The sequence below is a fragment of the Coturnix japonica genome, chromosome 1, assembly GCF_054131305.1.
Source record: "Coturnix japonica strain WE chromosome 1, WE-NBRP24, whole genome shotgun sequence".
In the NCBI taxonomy this organism is placed as follows: Eukaryota; Metazoa; Chordata; class Aves; order Galliformes; family Phasianidae; genus Coturnix; species Coturnix japonica.
Genome location: NC_140663.1, coordinates 125711849 through 125727041, shown reverse-complemented (window position 1 = coordinate 125727041; position 15193 = coordinate 125711849). Strand labels below are relative to the sequence as shown.

The 15193-nt window shown below is 41.1% G+C and overlaps 1 protein-coding gene across 4 annotated transcripts in view; it reads left to right on the top strand.

Annotated features, from left to right (window-relative positions):
- The window catches only part of EDAR (ectodysplasin A receptor), a 69085-nt gene that overhangs the window by 41679 nt on the left and 12213 nt on the right, over positions 1 to 15193 (top strand). For all 4 annotated transcript variants that reach the window (XM_015849640.3, XM_032441979.2, XM_085552170.1 and 1 more), the window contains exons 3-5: positions 397 to 519; positions 1733 to 1914; positions 5689 to 5774. In XM_015849640.3, coding sequence (XP_015705126.1) covers positions 397 to 519; positions 1733 to 1914; positions 5689 to 5774 — 391 coding nt within the window. The remainder of the gene's footprint in view (positions 1 to 396; positions 520 to 1732; positions 1915 to 5688; positions 5775 to 15193) is intronic.

Below are 15193 nucleotides of genomic sequence, written 5' to 3'. Positions count from 1 at the left end.
GGCCCACCAGGCTGATGTGTCACATGAAACACAGCCGTGCTGTGATTGAGGCAGCTCATTATCTCAGGTTGTTATGGTTGCCCTTTGTAGTTATATTCTTGAACACTCATTAATATTGTGAGGGGTAAGGGCATAAACTTATGCGTTTACTGTGCTAGGTAACAGGAGAATTAACAGATTGGGAACCACAGCTTTCAGTATTTTGAGGAGCAGCTGTGATAACATGCACAAAGGTCATTCATCTGAAATCCATAACCTCCTCCATCCCAGATAGGTTTAAGGATGTTTTCTGGTACAATGCCAGCCCTAGTGTAGTGACTAGACAAGGGGTGGGAACAAAGCGTGCAGGAGGGGTGTGGTAGCACTGACACTAACAACTCAATGTCTCTGGTGCAGGTTTCCTTGGTGTACTCTGCCAGTGCTGAATATTCCAACTGCGGTGAGAACGAATACTACAACCAAACCACTGGCATGTGCCACGACTGCCCCAAATGTGAGCCGGGTGAAGAGCCATACATGGTAACTTTAGCATCTCAATTCACTCTGCTGTTTGGGGGACACGTGTTGAGCTCCTGATATGACTTTTGTGGGGTGACCAAGAGGACTCAAGATGTACTTGGTCTGCAACACAAGACACTCCCATACTGAGCAAGCTGGTGGGAAGTTTTAGGATGGAAAATGCAATTAGTTCTGCCTAAAAACAAATGTTCTGTTACACGGTGGTGGTGCTTTGATATGAGAGAAAACAAAGAAAGAAACAGATTCTTGAGCAATGTGCCACTGAGGCCACACCTTCCTGACATGGGAGCACTTGTGTACAAGGTTGCTGTGGGAGCATGGCCCCATGCACCCATATACATCCATAAGCCAAATCCCAGGCCCTGGCTGTTAAAATTCATTGACTTAAAAGCATTGTAACATAAAGCTTCACACACATTCTCTGCCAGTACATTCTCATCTCACCAGCTATTTAAAATCTGACAGTGCCGTTCTCGCATTGTGTGATAAATAGGTTACTCTGGCATGCTCGCTGGCCCCCACACAGAGAATTTAATTTTGCTCTCCCGCTAAGATATTTTGGCACTAGAGGAACTTGGAAGCTTCTGCCACATTTTAAATTATGGTTCCTAAGTAACCATTTGATTTATAGCAGATAATTGTTGCATATTAAAAAATAAAGTACTGAAATCCTGTTTGGTTTTAATGGGATAAACATCCCATTGCAAGTATTTCACACAGTTGGTAGTTCTGATCAAGGATGTTTGAATAATAACCACTTCATGCCAGTTTTATTTAATCTAAACACGATGTTCATCCAGCACATGTGTGCTTAGAGGTTACCAAACCTCATGCAAACCTTACTTTTTCTAGCAGCCCTTGTGGCCTCACATGTCATGAAAGCAAGATCACCAGTAACCCTGCTGAAACTGCTTCCCCTGTAATTTTCTTCACTGCTCTCCAATTACAGTTTGCTCTTTATGTGAACAACAGCTGAAACTCACATCCAAGACTGCAACATAGTTTAAATAGCCCAAGGGGGTCACTTTTAAGGAGTACAATGCTCCAGCTTTCTTGTTCCCCCTCAGGGGGCAGAGTATAACATCCTTATATACTTTCCTGATCTTCCTGGGACAGACATTAAAGAGCTTGATGCCACATCATGCTACTTTCCCTTTCCTACAAGCCACTATACAGCACAAGCCTGTCTTCTAATGACTTTCTATTGTTGCAGACATGTGGGTACGGCACCAAAGATGAGGACTATGGCTGCATTCCCTGCCCATCAGAGAAGTTTTCTAGAGGAGGTTACCAGATATGCAGAAGACACAAAGACTGCGAGGGATTTTTTCGAGCCACTGTCCTGACACCAGGCGATCAAGAGAACGATGCAGAGTGTGGGCCTTGTCTCCCAGGGTAAGGATTCAACCACAGACATTTGCTTTGCCCAGAGAGCTGCAAAATACTCCTTTAACATCAAAATCTCATCCTACAAATGAGCTCCATGAAGATGCCCTGCATTCCCTGTAGTGCTGGTGCTAAAAGTCTGTGCTTGGAAACATAAAATATCTCCTCTCCAAACATGACCAGCTGGCAACTTTGTCAGTAGCTGACAGCATTAGCTCACATAGCTGTTAGGAGGAGGTTCACCAAGGCAATGTTAGTCTCTCAGGAATCATGGTTAGTCAACAGAGAGAAAGGGGTCTAAGGAGCTGCTAATGTGGTGCGTGTGCTGTTATACAGAGTAAAAACAAGTTCCAGGGCTCACTGAAAGAGCTAAAATAGATTCCATTTTATTCAGTCCATCTTTTCAATGGCCCATTAAGCTCAGTGTAACTTTGATAGCAATTGTAAGAAAGCAGTTTTCTACATCAGATATGCTACTAATGTATTATTGATTATATTTCCTTTTAAAGTCTGAAAACCCAAAGATGAATTTGCTTTTGCAACCTTTTTTTCTTTTTCTGTAAGTAAAATTAATATTATTTAATGCAAAACTCACCTTACTTTACCTTTTCAATTTCTGCTTGCACGCATCTTTAGCTTAGAGGTGTACCTACTCCCAGCATTCGCTTTTGTGCAGTTTGCAAATGCAGCATAGCTTATAGCACAGGAAACTGCTAAAGAGGCACTGCAAGACTCCAGGTTTATTATATCAGCAAGTCTGTGTGAAATTTTCACAGTTTACAAATAAAAAGAAGGGCTTGTCTAACTGCCAGCCAAGCAAACTGATGATGTGATTTTAAAAGAACTCCCTCTTGACTTCCCCTCATACATCATAAAGAACAAGAAAGTTAAATAGTGGCCACAGTTGCTATTTTGCAGCAGTTTTGTCAGGACTAATGAGGTCACCCAGGTGGGAGTGGGGTGCTGGCTGAAAATAATCAGCTTGCACAGCTGGTACTTGGGGAGTAATCTGAAAACATTGTGTTTGCACAGGTGTAACCTGTAGCAGAAATTGGGCTGGAATCTGGCTGTGTGCAGCTCCTGGGATGGTATAGCATGGCCAGCAGTTAAGGAGAAACAAGCACTCACTCTGAGTTCAAAGAGGTGAAATTCTGAAGATAAATTAACTATGGGCTGAAACATGGCCTGGAGCCTTCTTGATGTGACTTGGAGAGCCCAGAAGTTCCATCTGTGTTGTGGTGGGGAAACACAGAGTGTAAGAGCTGGTAGGCATTACTGGCTGGCTAGTCTTTGCCATTGCCCCAGTGGCACAGGGAAAGGCCAAGCATCACCTGGATAAATGGCAGTGAGCAGAGGGCTCCCTCACCTGGGCTCTGGTCCTCAAGGAGCCTCTAAGACACAGGCAATGAAAAATTAAGGTCTACATTTTAAGAGGACTGTGCTTTTGTAATATGCTGCAGGCTTTCCTCACATAACGTTCCTCAGACTGCAGTCTCTGTCTGTGGGCATCTCATCCATTTGCTATCTGTCACCAACTGAGCAAAGCAGCCTAAGGAAAAGATGAGCACACAGGGAGAATGTAAAGGCTTAGTTCCAAAACTGTAGTCTTCAAAACCAATGTTCGGATCTCTGGAGATACTTAGACCCAACCTCCTGGGACACTGCAAGCTTCCACTTATGTTCCTATCCCAAAGCACTTCAAGCATGATAAATAGTGTAAAGAGTGAGGGAATTAGTTAATGCTTGGATTCCCTTCCCTCAATGGTGTGACCTGTTAGGTGCTTAGCCAGAGAATTTCTAATGGAATAAAAGCTCTCCCTGCAGTTTTGGGTAAGGCAGCTGATGCTTCCACCTATGTGCTGGCCACCTCCCTTTAACTTTCTGCAGATTGTCCCACTGTCTTGTTCCCAGGTGCCCTGGTCCTTGCAAGAGGAAGACCTAGACATGATGCTCTAGATTCTTCTTTTGGGATCAAGTCTCCAAGTGTGACTTGGCACCACCAAGATCAGTCCAAGTTAAACTACCATGGTGTTAAGCAGGAGAACACATCCATTTTTCATTCCAGCCTTCACTTTTACATTTTCTCTCTAAAACTTCAAAATAGCAGCCTGAAAAGTGCTAAGGAAAGAGAGATAATGGGTTTTGTAGTGCAAGAATAGCACCATGAAAATTAGTGATTTTGTCATTGGTCTGCTTGTTCTCCATAGTTAGTGATATAAAGAGATCAGACACTTCCAGCATTGCTTTAAATATTTGTGCATAGCCAGAAGCATATCTCTTACCAGTACTTTCAGAGGTGAACCATTAATATTTGCAACTGCAGAACTTCCTACTTACATAGGAGAACAGTTGCTTGCCCATAAACATCCTCTTCAGTTTTCTTTGCTGTCCTCCAGCACTCTGCATTGTGGTGAAAACCGAGAAATATTCCACCAGCTTGTTTTAATTAACTGTCAGAAGGGCTGTTTATCTTCCCTTAACCACTGTGGCTATTAGGTTGTAGATCCTGACTGTCCTGTATTTTTCTTTATAGATTTATATGTATCTTTGGCCCGCTACTCTTTTTTTTTTTTTTTTTTGTGTGTGTGTGTGTGTGTGTGGTTTGGCAGCCATTTACTGCTTATTTATTAACTGCTTTGTAGCCTAATGTTATGCAGACCCCCACAAAAGACAAAAGATAATGTTCTTCTCTTGAGAGAAGGGCAGAGTGGCAGATGGAGCACGTGAGCCAAAGGGAAGAGTGAGGGTGAATTTTTCAATGCCAGCAAAATAAAAACAGCAGCAACAAAAAGAGGATCTGTGTTCAGCTTGTGTGTTCTTTTAGTTATCTCCAAGCACCATCCTCCATCCTATGACTCAATGTACTTAATCTCATGTATATCCTATTTATAAGCTGGGTCATTCATTAATACCCAACTGATTTTGATGGACATTTTCAGCAGTAATTTTCTAATGTATAAATTTTCCAGAAAAAAAACATTCTGCACATACATAGACAGCATAAGAGCAGAAGATTATTACTTAGTGTTTATGATGCTGACTTCTTATCTATATAGAATAGATTGTGATTATTGATTTCTTCACTAAAATTTAGCAAGCGATCTGTAGAAGCATATCCACCGTGTATGATTTGGATGTATTTTACTCATTACGTTGTATGTGGATCCAATTCTTGTAGAACCAGTTGCCAAGACTAACTTTAGTGGCAGCCCTGTTCAAACCATGAAAACTTTTTCATCATGCTGTAACTCCACGATCAAGGGCTTATGTACAGCATGGAGCTTCAAAAAAACACAAATGGTTGTAAATCCTAATCTGTCCCTGTAAGGGTAGTGTTTTCCTGCATTTGCTATTTAGATTTGGCTCTGTTACTGAGATTATTCTCATAATGCTTGAGAAGAAACTCAGACAACCGTATCCAACTGATGGTCTTGCCTGAAAGACCCCTGCTTCAAAAACATTCTCTTCTTCTGAAAAGTCTTATTTCAGGGCATGCTGTATGATGCAGCCTGAATACAGCAAGGAGAATAATGTTGTTTTAGGCAATGATACCTTCTTGTCGTGTAGGCTTAATAGTTGATTAATTGCCTCTTAGGGGTAGAAGGGAGAAACACTGTCTCTATTCAGGCAGTTTAAAAAAAAAATTATCTTTGCATCAAATTGCTTATAAAAGTGGTTTTTTTTTAAATGATTTTATCTCTGTATAATTGGTTGCTGCTGAACCGTGCTCGGTTGCACTATATTAATTTACACTGTTTTGCCTCATCTTGCCCTTCATTTCAGTTACTACATGCTGGAAAACAGACCTCGAAACATATACGGAATGGTTTGCTACTCATGCTTGTTGGCACCTCCTAACACCAAAGAATGTAAGTGCTCATCAATTTCTGTGCATTTCATCTGGTTTTGCCTTGGATCATCTGTGAGCCCAATATGAAGTCTTTCAGCAATGATTATTATGTTCAAACAATAACTCAGTCTCGAGTAAAGCAGTTTCTGCTTCCAACTAACCTTGCCAGCTAAGGAAGCAAATGCTGAACATTTGGGGAGAGATCAGAACCTTTGATTTTAGGACCTGCTATTGTTCAGTTATGCTCCAGCTTTCATCTATTAAGACATCCCATGCAGGACTTATTATGGTTATTTAACCAAGTAGGTGCAGGACATCACAAACCTGTTATTTTTGAAATTCAGCTTTAATTCAACTATGAAGAAAACATGGACAGATTCATAGATGCTGGTAAAAATGCATCACACCTTTTTACATCCTTTTGTTTCAGGGTGACACAGGGACTGGAGTTGGAGTGTGATAGCCAGCACTGATAAGAGAGTAAATCTGGGGATTTCATTGACAAAAGAACCCGTAGTTTGCTGATTGAAAAAAGATGGATGTAAGTGTGTATGACATCCTGGCAGTTCCTATTCGTGTGTGCAACAGCTGACATCCTCAGGCCAGGGAGAGGAAAGACAGCCTGCAGTAGCACTCTGATACAGATGTAGATCCCCAAGAAGACTGTTTTCTCCTTTGAAGCATTAAGAAACTGAGAAAAAGAAAAGGAAAAATGAAGTTCCCTCTGAATGAGCAAATGACTTGGCCGCTCCCTCCGAGAATCTGGAGTAGATCAGGAGAATAATAATAATAATAAATTAAATAAAAATAAAAATAAAGACAAAAACAGGCTGTCCTCCAGAGAAACCCACTACATGTAAAAAGAAAATCCCATTAAGTCTTTGCCATGAAAAGGAATTGCAGCACTTTGCCTACTTGATTTGAAAGCGGTGATTGACACAAAGCTTCCTGAAGATTTAGTTATGTACACAAATAGCAATTAGCTAGTTCAGATGTTGCTGAATTGTGTATGGTTGGTAACCTGCAAGCCACTTTAAAGGAGGAGGATGGGCTATTAACATCTACTACTTTTCCTAAAGTGCAGGAGCTTGGATTATATCTTATATATATGTTATGTATATACTATTATATCATCTTTCAGAGAACCCTAGGGTGGCAGTCCAGGGCAGGAATTCTCCAACCCATGTGTATGCCATGTGGCTGCTTGGCTGTCTGTCACCTCTCTCTGCCTGGCTTCAGGACCCCACTTGGTCCCAAAACCTGTGCTCCTGCCCCAGAGAGCAGGAGTGGGCAAGGGAAGGGAGACTGTGGTTCTGTTGAGATAAGGTCTGTCCTAGGAAGCGAGGCAAGAGTGCTGGGGAGAATCCTGGTGTAAGAAGTGGGAGGAAGGTAGAAAGGTAAGTAGAAACGCAAGGCTAAGAGTCTCAGTGGGAGATGAGGGCATGCGATAAGAGGAAAGTATTCGGACACATCTTCTGTGTGCATGTGCAGTCTGGCTGCTCTGTAAGTATTTTGTCACATCCACTGCTAGCCAAGAGTCTAACAGTGCTATCGCTGCTGATGGTACCCAAGCCAGTTGAGCTCTGCAGACTGACTTGATTAACAGGTGGCCAGTTATACTTTGCAAACAAAAAGATGGAGAGAGCTGGAGCTCTTCAGCCTAGAGAAGAGAAGGCTCTTATAGCAACCTTTCAGTACCTGGAGTATTACAGGAAAGCCTGGGAAGGACTTCTTATAAAGGCATGCAGTGTCAAGGGGAAATGGATTTAAACTGAAAGAGGGTAGATAAAGACTAGTTATTAGGAATCAGTTTCTTTACTGTGAAGGTAGTGAGACACTGGAACAGGTTGTCCAGTGAGGCTGTGGATGCTCCCCCCAGCAGAAGCATTCAAGGCCAGGCTGGATGGGGCTTTGAGCAGCCTGGTCTAGAGGGAACTGTCCCTGCCTATAGCAGGAGGGTTGGAACTAGGTGATCTTAAAGGTCTCTTCCAATCCAAACCATTCTATGATTCAATGAAATTGCCCTTCAAGCATGCCAAGTCTTGCTTCAAGATGTGGGGTATTCATCTCAGCAGTTGCTTGGGATGCCACCAGCCAGTATATCCATGCACATTTTACCACAGATTTGCTTTGTTTCCAAAATAGAAGATGACATGAGATAGTAGGATTAATTTGAGATGAATCATTTCTTAAGCTCCAATACTCCATCTTAAGCACATGCTGAAATGGATCTTTATTAGTATAAACATACTGTAGCTTACTTATCTGGCATGGAGCTACCTGAAAGTCTTACAGCTACTGCTCAATTCAAAACACAAATCTTTGCCTTTTAGGGAGTTTTTGGCAGATACTATATATAATGTGCTTGTATTTGCAAGGGAAATGTGAATTACACAACTGATTAACCACTTGCATTTTTAACTTGACCAACACAAGAATAAATATTTTATCTTTGGGAGTAGTTTACACAGCCTACAAACTGTCTGAATACTAATGTAGAAAACGTTAGTCCTGGCACTAGTAAATATTACCATTTTAATCAGGTCCATGAAATTAGTCATTTGATTACAATTGTTGAATAGACCAGAAAGGTTTTAAAAATCCAAATTGCTCAAATCACTGAGATCAGATTACTTGGTTTATCACATCTAAACTTCTGGTTGTTGTTTGTAATGGTGCCTTCCTGGCTTGCAGACAATAAGTGGTAAATATCAACCTTGCTATAGGAATTTTTCACTGTTGTTGTGCAGGCAGCATAAAATCTGGTATTAGCAAAAGACTTTACATATAAATATAAAATATATATATATAACCTTATTTATCACATGCTTCACTACCATCAAATTATACCCATCAGAGAAAAGTTATCATGTTGCAAAACTCCATTTTTTGAGGTTTGCAGATTCCAAACTATCCTAACTGCTGCACTCTGAGCATGTAGCACTAAAGCAAACATGCCATTTTTGCCACATGAAGGGTAATATCAGCTCTTTGGTATGAATGGCTCCTATACTTAGAACTTCTGCCTGTTGGTGGTCATTGCTTCTCCCTCTGTCATGATGGAGGACCCAGGAAGAATTAACGTAGTCCATATAGTCCCAGGCCTCTTCACCTCCTTTACTGAGAGTTCAAAGTAGCTCTGAACAGCCTTCAGGAACTTCCACCTTGGAAACTCTGCCAGAGTGCTGCTCCCCAGAACTGTCTTTTCTCCAAATGTTCTCATGTAACTGGAGAGAAGTGGCCCAAAGTTTTACGAGGAAACAAGGGTAGCAAATTACTTCAGAGTGGGAAGCCAGGTGTGACAAGCCCTGGCTTTAATACTTTACTTCTAGATACAAAAATTAGGGCAGAGAAATCCCATTTCACGCCTTCTTTAGGTTTGAGACTGAGTTGAAAGGCAGTGGTGTTCTCCTTAGCTGGAAAAATACCTGGCTGGGAACAGCTTGGTTTCCCTTTTACACAGGGCCAAAGCAAGAACTAATCTGGGTGTGTGTGCTGCTGCAGGGAAACCTCAAAGATCTCACCTCACCGTACATTCTACCTGGTAGAAAAATATTTGGTTTTGATCAAAGGGTAAACAAACAGCTTTCAACTCCTAGAGCCTGCTGCGCAATTTTCATCTCCTAAACAGTCAATAAACCTTGAAATGGCTCAGGAAACAAGATGAACACCCCAACATCTGGAAATATGAGTGTAATGGGTATGGGAAATAAGAAAGAAATTCCATGGTGGGCCCGTGTCGCTTTTATTTTCTTCTTCTCAAGGGACTTGAGCTGGAAAAAGGACAAGTAGCATGGATCAGAGTGGGAGGAGAGGGAGACATGTAGAAGTCAGATTTAATCAAGATAACCATATCGCCAGAATGCAGTGCCGAAAATCTCACTCTGGACTGAAAGATAAGCACAGTAACCCTCTGTGCTCTGTAAAGAATGTCAGGTTTTGGTGGTGGCTCGTGGAAAAAGTGCTGGTAGGACACAAAGAGTGTGCGTATGTATGTAAAAGGATGTCTGCTGTGTAGCAGGAAGGCTTTTTCTTATGTGGAAAAGAGTCTGTCTTCTGAAATGAGTTAGCATCTCCATAAAGATTTTGATTTTTCATGTCTTGTGCACTGAGAAATGCCTCTGTAAGACTTTTGGGCCCTCATGTCTACTGTGTACAAGCTTCAGTCCAGCTGTACTAGGCACAGAGGAGCACAATGCTAAAACATCAAAGAAGCGAGGCCTTCAGCGGTGTGTGAAGGACATTGTGAGCCATCAGTGGTCCTTGCTGACACTGAGTTGGGATGTGATATCTCTGTGACAACTAGCAGCTCTGCAGAGAGTGAGGGAAGCAGCTACTGGTTGCAGATTTCCTTTGCAAATTGGAGTATGATGTATTGCAGGTAGCGAGCACCAAACCACTTTAAGATGTGGCTTCCCACAGTTAATGGTGCTGGATTTGCTGTCAGCAGTTTTGGAACTGGAATCAGTTGAGGCCTCTGAATATGCAGAATTGATGGTTATTTTTTTGCTTTCATCCAATGTAAAAGGATACGCAAAAGACAGAAGAGTTTAACCTACACGGAGTTTTCTCTGGCAGAGGCACATATGCTTCTGGAAGAGATGTTATCTTTGAGCAGCTGCAGTTCTCAGCCAGTTTATGTGTTTTAAGTGCTCTTCTGTTCAAACTTTGATATTTGCCATTTAAGTTCAAAAGTGATGGAAGGAAACAAAACCAAACACTGCTAGAAAATCTTGGACAGTATATTCTGAAGTCATTATTAGCCAATTACGACAAATATGTAAACACATACCCACTTAAGTTATTGATGTAGGGAATTTCAGCAAGTGATTGAGGGTTTTCTTTCTCTGTTTTCTGCGTGCATGTGGACAAAGCATATTGTTATTTTTCCTGGCCATAGACATGAAAACAGTTGCAATAACCAACCTTTGCAAGGTTTTCAGTAAGTCTGACACTTGTCAGTGATGGCTTAGTAAAATAAAAAAGGGGAAATGTAGTCAAGTTATTTTTGAACTACCAGAGCATGAATGGCACCTGGAAACGTAAAAGATGGTATCTATTGTTGCATCATTAAGACTTCAAAACCAGCTGAGCAGATGAGACAGAACACGTTACTAACAGGCTTAGGGCTACGTGCAGTAAGCACTCCTCAGGGGTCGCTTCCATACCCATGTGCTTAAGGTTGAGACTCAGCCTCCTTAATTGAAATGTTCAACGCAAACAAGCCTAATGTCAAAAACACTTGCCTGAGTGAAAAATAATTATTTCATAGGTTTTTGTTTTAACTCTCCATTCTTTGAAATATCACTAATTTTCCTTTCTTGCCAGTTTTGTCCTTTTGTAATATGATCAACATCAGGAGATTTTCCTTCTGTTTCAAATTAGGCTTACAAATGAACAGGCTTGTTAGTTGGAGCTAACAAACTTTCTTTTTTTTTTTCCTTTTTTTTTTTTTTTCCTTTTTGAGTCGTTTGATCTCTGAACACCCCATTCCTCTTTACATGTGGAACAGGAGAAACATTGAAGGCAGTGCTTTATTGTTCACTAGTGGTGTGGCCTTATTCCCTCAGGGCTTGTCTATATTAGGAGAGGAACCTAATATTGGGACAAAATTGGCCAGCCTCAGCCATAAACCATCCAGGGAAAAGATCTAAGGATCAAGTATGGTAAAGGGAGGACAGTTGGACTAGATGATCTTGTAGGTCCTTTCCAACCTTGTGATTCTGTGATTCTATGATTCTATGGACTTTGCTCTCTTGAGCTGCCTGGAAAGCTGAGCCCAGGTGTCACTAGGTATCACAGAGGAGGGCACCTAGTCCCATTGCAGCTCACCCAAAAACTCTGAAGACCATACCCTCTCACAGACTTGCTGTCCCTCTTCACATCTACCTCCAACATACCAGCACCGTACAATTAAAGCTCTCAGTAAATCCTAAAGAAAACAGTAAATAAATTATCAGACTAAGGCCATGTCATCAGCTCTTTTCTCTGCCCCAGCACAAAAGCGAGAGAGAAAAACAGAAGTTAAAAACATTACAGAGCATGAGAGTATAAAGTATGTCTTTTTAGGTATCTGAACAGTAGTGGCTCCTTACAGTGAGAATGACCAGATCTGAAACTAAAGTCTGTAGGAATTAGGGTTAGGGTTATCACAAGTTTTATAAGATTCAAACTAGGGAACTTGTTTGCTTCTCGCTCTTCCCGATTTAATAACTATCTAAACCAACTGAAGAATCTGCCTGAGGCCACAGTAAATATTGGATCGAACTGCCTTATGGTATTCTTCATCTTTCCTGAAAATAACAGAAAAATCAAAAGCAGCCAAGTAGTCCTCTGGTGCCTGAGCTAATTTGTGCTATACATGATTTGCAATGTTATTGGAGTTGGATGATGTTTGTTGATTAAGCTCACACATAGATGCTTTGAAGAGCAGCTGCATTTTTACAGTGACTTCTGTTCCATGACTGCCCAAATGGACAGGGTTTCCATAGGAAGTGTTGTTCCCTTCAGTCTGAAAACCTTTTCTGTAAGTACCTGAATACAGATCGACATTAATTTAAAATTTTTGATGTGGGCTTTCTAAAAAGCTACATCTTTATTTATGACTACATTTAGTTGTAATCTAGTTTCCGATTACTTTGTCAGCCATAAACTTTCTACCTTTATTGAACTTCAACTCGATGTAATATATTTTTCCATCTCATATTTCAGGCTGCTGGTTACTAATATGCGTGGGTGCTTTATCTTACTTCGCTCCTTTAAAATGGCCATAGTGCCTGCAGGCACAGCTCAGCTGGCAGTAACAAGTATGGATTGCCATTCATAAATGGGTCGTGGCTGTGGGAAGTGGGGTGCGAAAGGAGAGGCAGCAAACTGCTCCCAATAGCAAGGAGCAGACACATCGAGACATAAAGGCATTTCTTTGAACGCTTTGTATTTCAGATCACTTTGGTAGCCTGTTGCATACGTACTTGTGTATTTTTATAGTGTGTCATTAAGTATTAAATAAACTGCACAAAAAGCTGTTGCTAGCTTGGAGCAGCAGTCCTTTGCATGGACCACTAAGCTGCCACCTACAGCAACATATGCCAGAAGCACATATGGTCCCTGCTGCACCAGATTTCCTGCAGGCACAAACACTTGTGAGAGGGCGTGTTGGGCAACCCTCCCCTCCCTGTGCCCTCCTTGTCCCACATTTGTTCATCAATTCTTGCTATAAATCTGTCTTGAGATACATAAACAATAGCAATAGCCCTGTTGCACAAAGCGGAATGGTGAATGGTTCCTTAAAACAAATATGTTATGCCCTGCATTTGTTCACTGTGGGGATGGATGGCTGACTGCATGGCAACTTAAGCTATCTTTCAAGTTAAAAACAACAACAACAACAAATGTTCAAGCCTGCATACAGATGAAATTGTTCTCCTAATCAGTGTGTGCTGGTTTTTAATGAAACAGCATTTAGACTCTCTATTTTTCTTTTTTTTCTTTTTTTTTTCTTTTTTTTAAAATAATAACATAATGCAAAAAAAAGGCAAAGCTTCACTTATAAACCTTCTTCCTAATGTCTTTATCACGTTCCTATAGTATTACTTACAGGTGTCTAGAAATATGAACCACTCTTTTGCACAGCTATATTGCAGCCATCAGTCTTTTGGGGGGCTTAAAACAGAGTTATTTCTATATGTTGTGCTGTAGCACGTTAGGATGTCTCTGCCTGAGCTCTAAGCCTACATAGAATATGTGTCATCTATATTGGAACCAAAGTTAATAATGTTATCTGGACACAAAACTGGATGTGCCGAGGAACAACTAACACTGGAGTCATGGTGTACTGCAAGACTTTGCTTTGCTTCTATTTGTTGCTTTACTTCTTTTTGCTCATACAAAATAGGCACAAACTGAAATTCTGCAGAAGCTGGCATTTTTGGTTCCTCTTGTAGTGCAGGTGTGTGAACTGGCACTTGCTTCTAAGCCACATCCAAGGAAAAGTCTTGGCTCATAATGAATACACCAAATTATTAAATTTGATAATAGACTTAAAATATGCATAATATTTAACTCCCACACAGGCATATGTAACAAGCCATCATGTTTTAGCATCAGCCTAGCTCTTGCCATGATAGCCAGTACAGAACCAACACAGTCCCATTTCCATGTAACCAAAGGAAAATCCCTTGTGCAGGCTCTTGCGAAGATGAAAATGAGCACCCTTGTGTGTTGGAGAGGCTTTGGTGTGTATAGAGTGGGCAACGCGCCATATCTTCATGTGGGTGGAGCTGGGTGAAGGGTGGAAGTGATGCTGAAGGACAAACATATGGCCTTCCCCATTACTGCTGAGATGAACTAAAGCTTGTTTGATAAACTGCAGGCAGAGAGCAGAGCAGTTTGCCATATTAATTGAAAGGCAGTGGAAAGAAAGCTTCTGTTGACTTGTTGCGGCCTGTAGGAACAGCACAGAATTGCAGTTGTCTGTAATTGCCTGCCAAGGGGGGGCAAGAAGAGGCATAGGCCTTGTAGCTGCAGACATGAAAGAACAGACAGGTCTCTGGCTGCTGCGTTGGACATTGAGTAGATTGTCTCCACTGCTCAGCTGAGTAAATATAAGGCTGAAATTAAGTGTGAATCATTTCAGTTTGTGAAGAATTACTAGCAGCCTTACAAAGTACTTGTCTTTATCCTCCATTACAGACAGAGGGCATCTTCATCTACTGACATGTAGATGCTCCACTGCTGTGCTGCAGGTTCTGGAACTAATAAATAATTCTTCCAAGAATGAATTCTGTCACAGGGAATGGACCAAGATATATTCAATCTGCCCACCATTTACATTATGCTAAAAGTATCTGAATTAACAAATTAGCATATTTAAAACTTTATGAAAACACTTCATCAGTTTCAAAAATTCCCTCAGTTTTCATAACAAATGAGTTCATTTCCTTCCAATAAATGACGTTTGAAAGAAATTTTACCATTATGAAAGGAAATTTCTTTTGAAGACATCTGCAACTTGTACTTTGTGGCCACTTCAAGAGTGTACATTTTGCATTCAGTACATGCAGCCACGTTTTAGGTTAGGTAATATCTTTTTTTCTTCCTTTTTTTCTTTTTTTTGGAAAACATTCTTCTTAATTTGAAGAGCATGTACATTTCTTTGTACTTAACCATGGAATATTTCTCAGACCATTCCAGGCCATTTAATTTCCTGTCAACTTTACCTAGTGGGTTGAATTTCTTGTGATATTTACTGGGTCAAAAGAGTGGCTTGGTGAGGTCTCAGCTACTCTAGCTGCCACACCAGCCATGTGCTGTCTGATTGGAGCAGTCTTCTGGCTCTAGGTCTGCTAAATTTAAATGTCATCTCTGGACTTTTTCTGTGCACAGCTAATATAAAGCAGAAGGGATTTCTTATCCCTGCTCCCAGCCAGAGGATGGTTT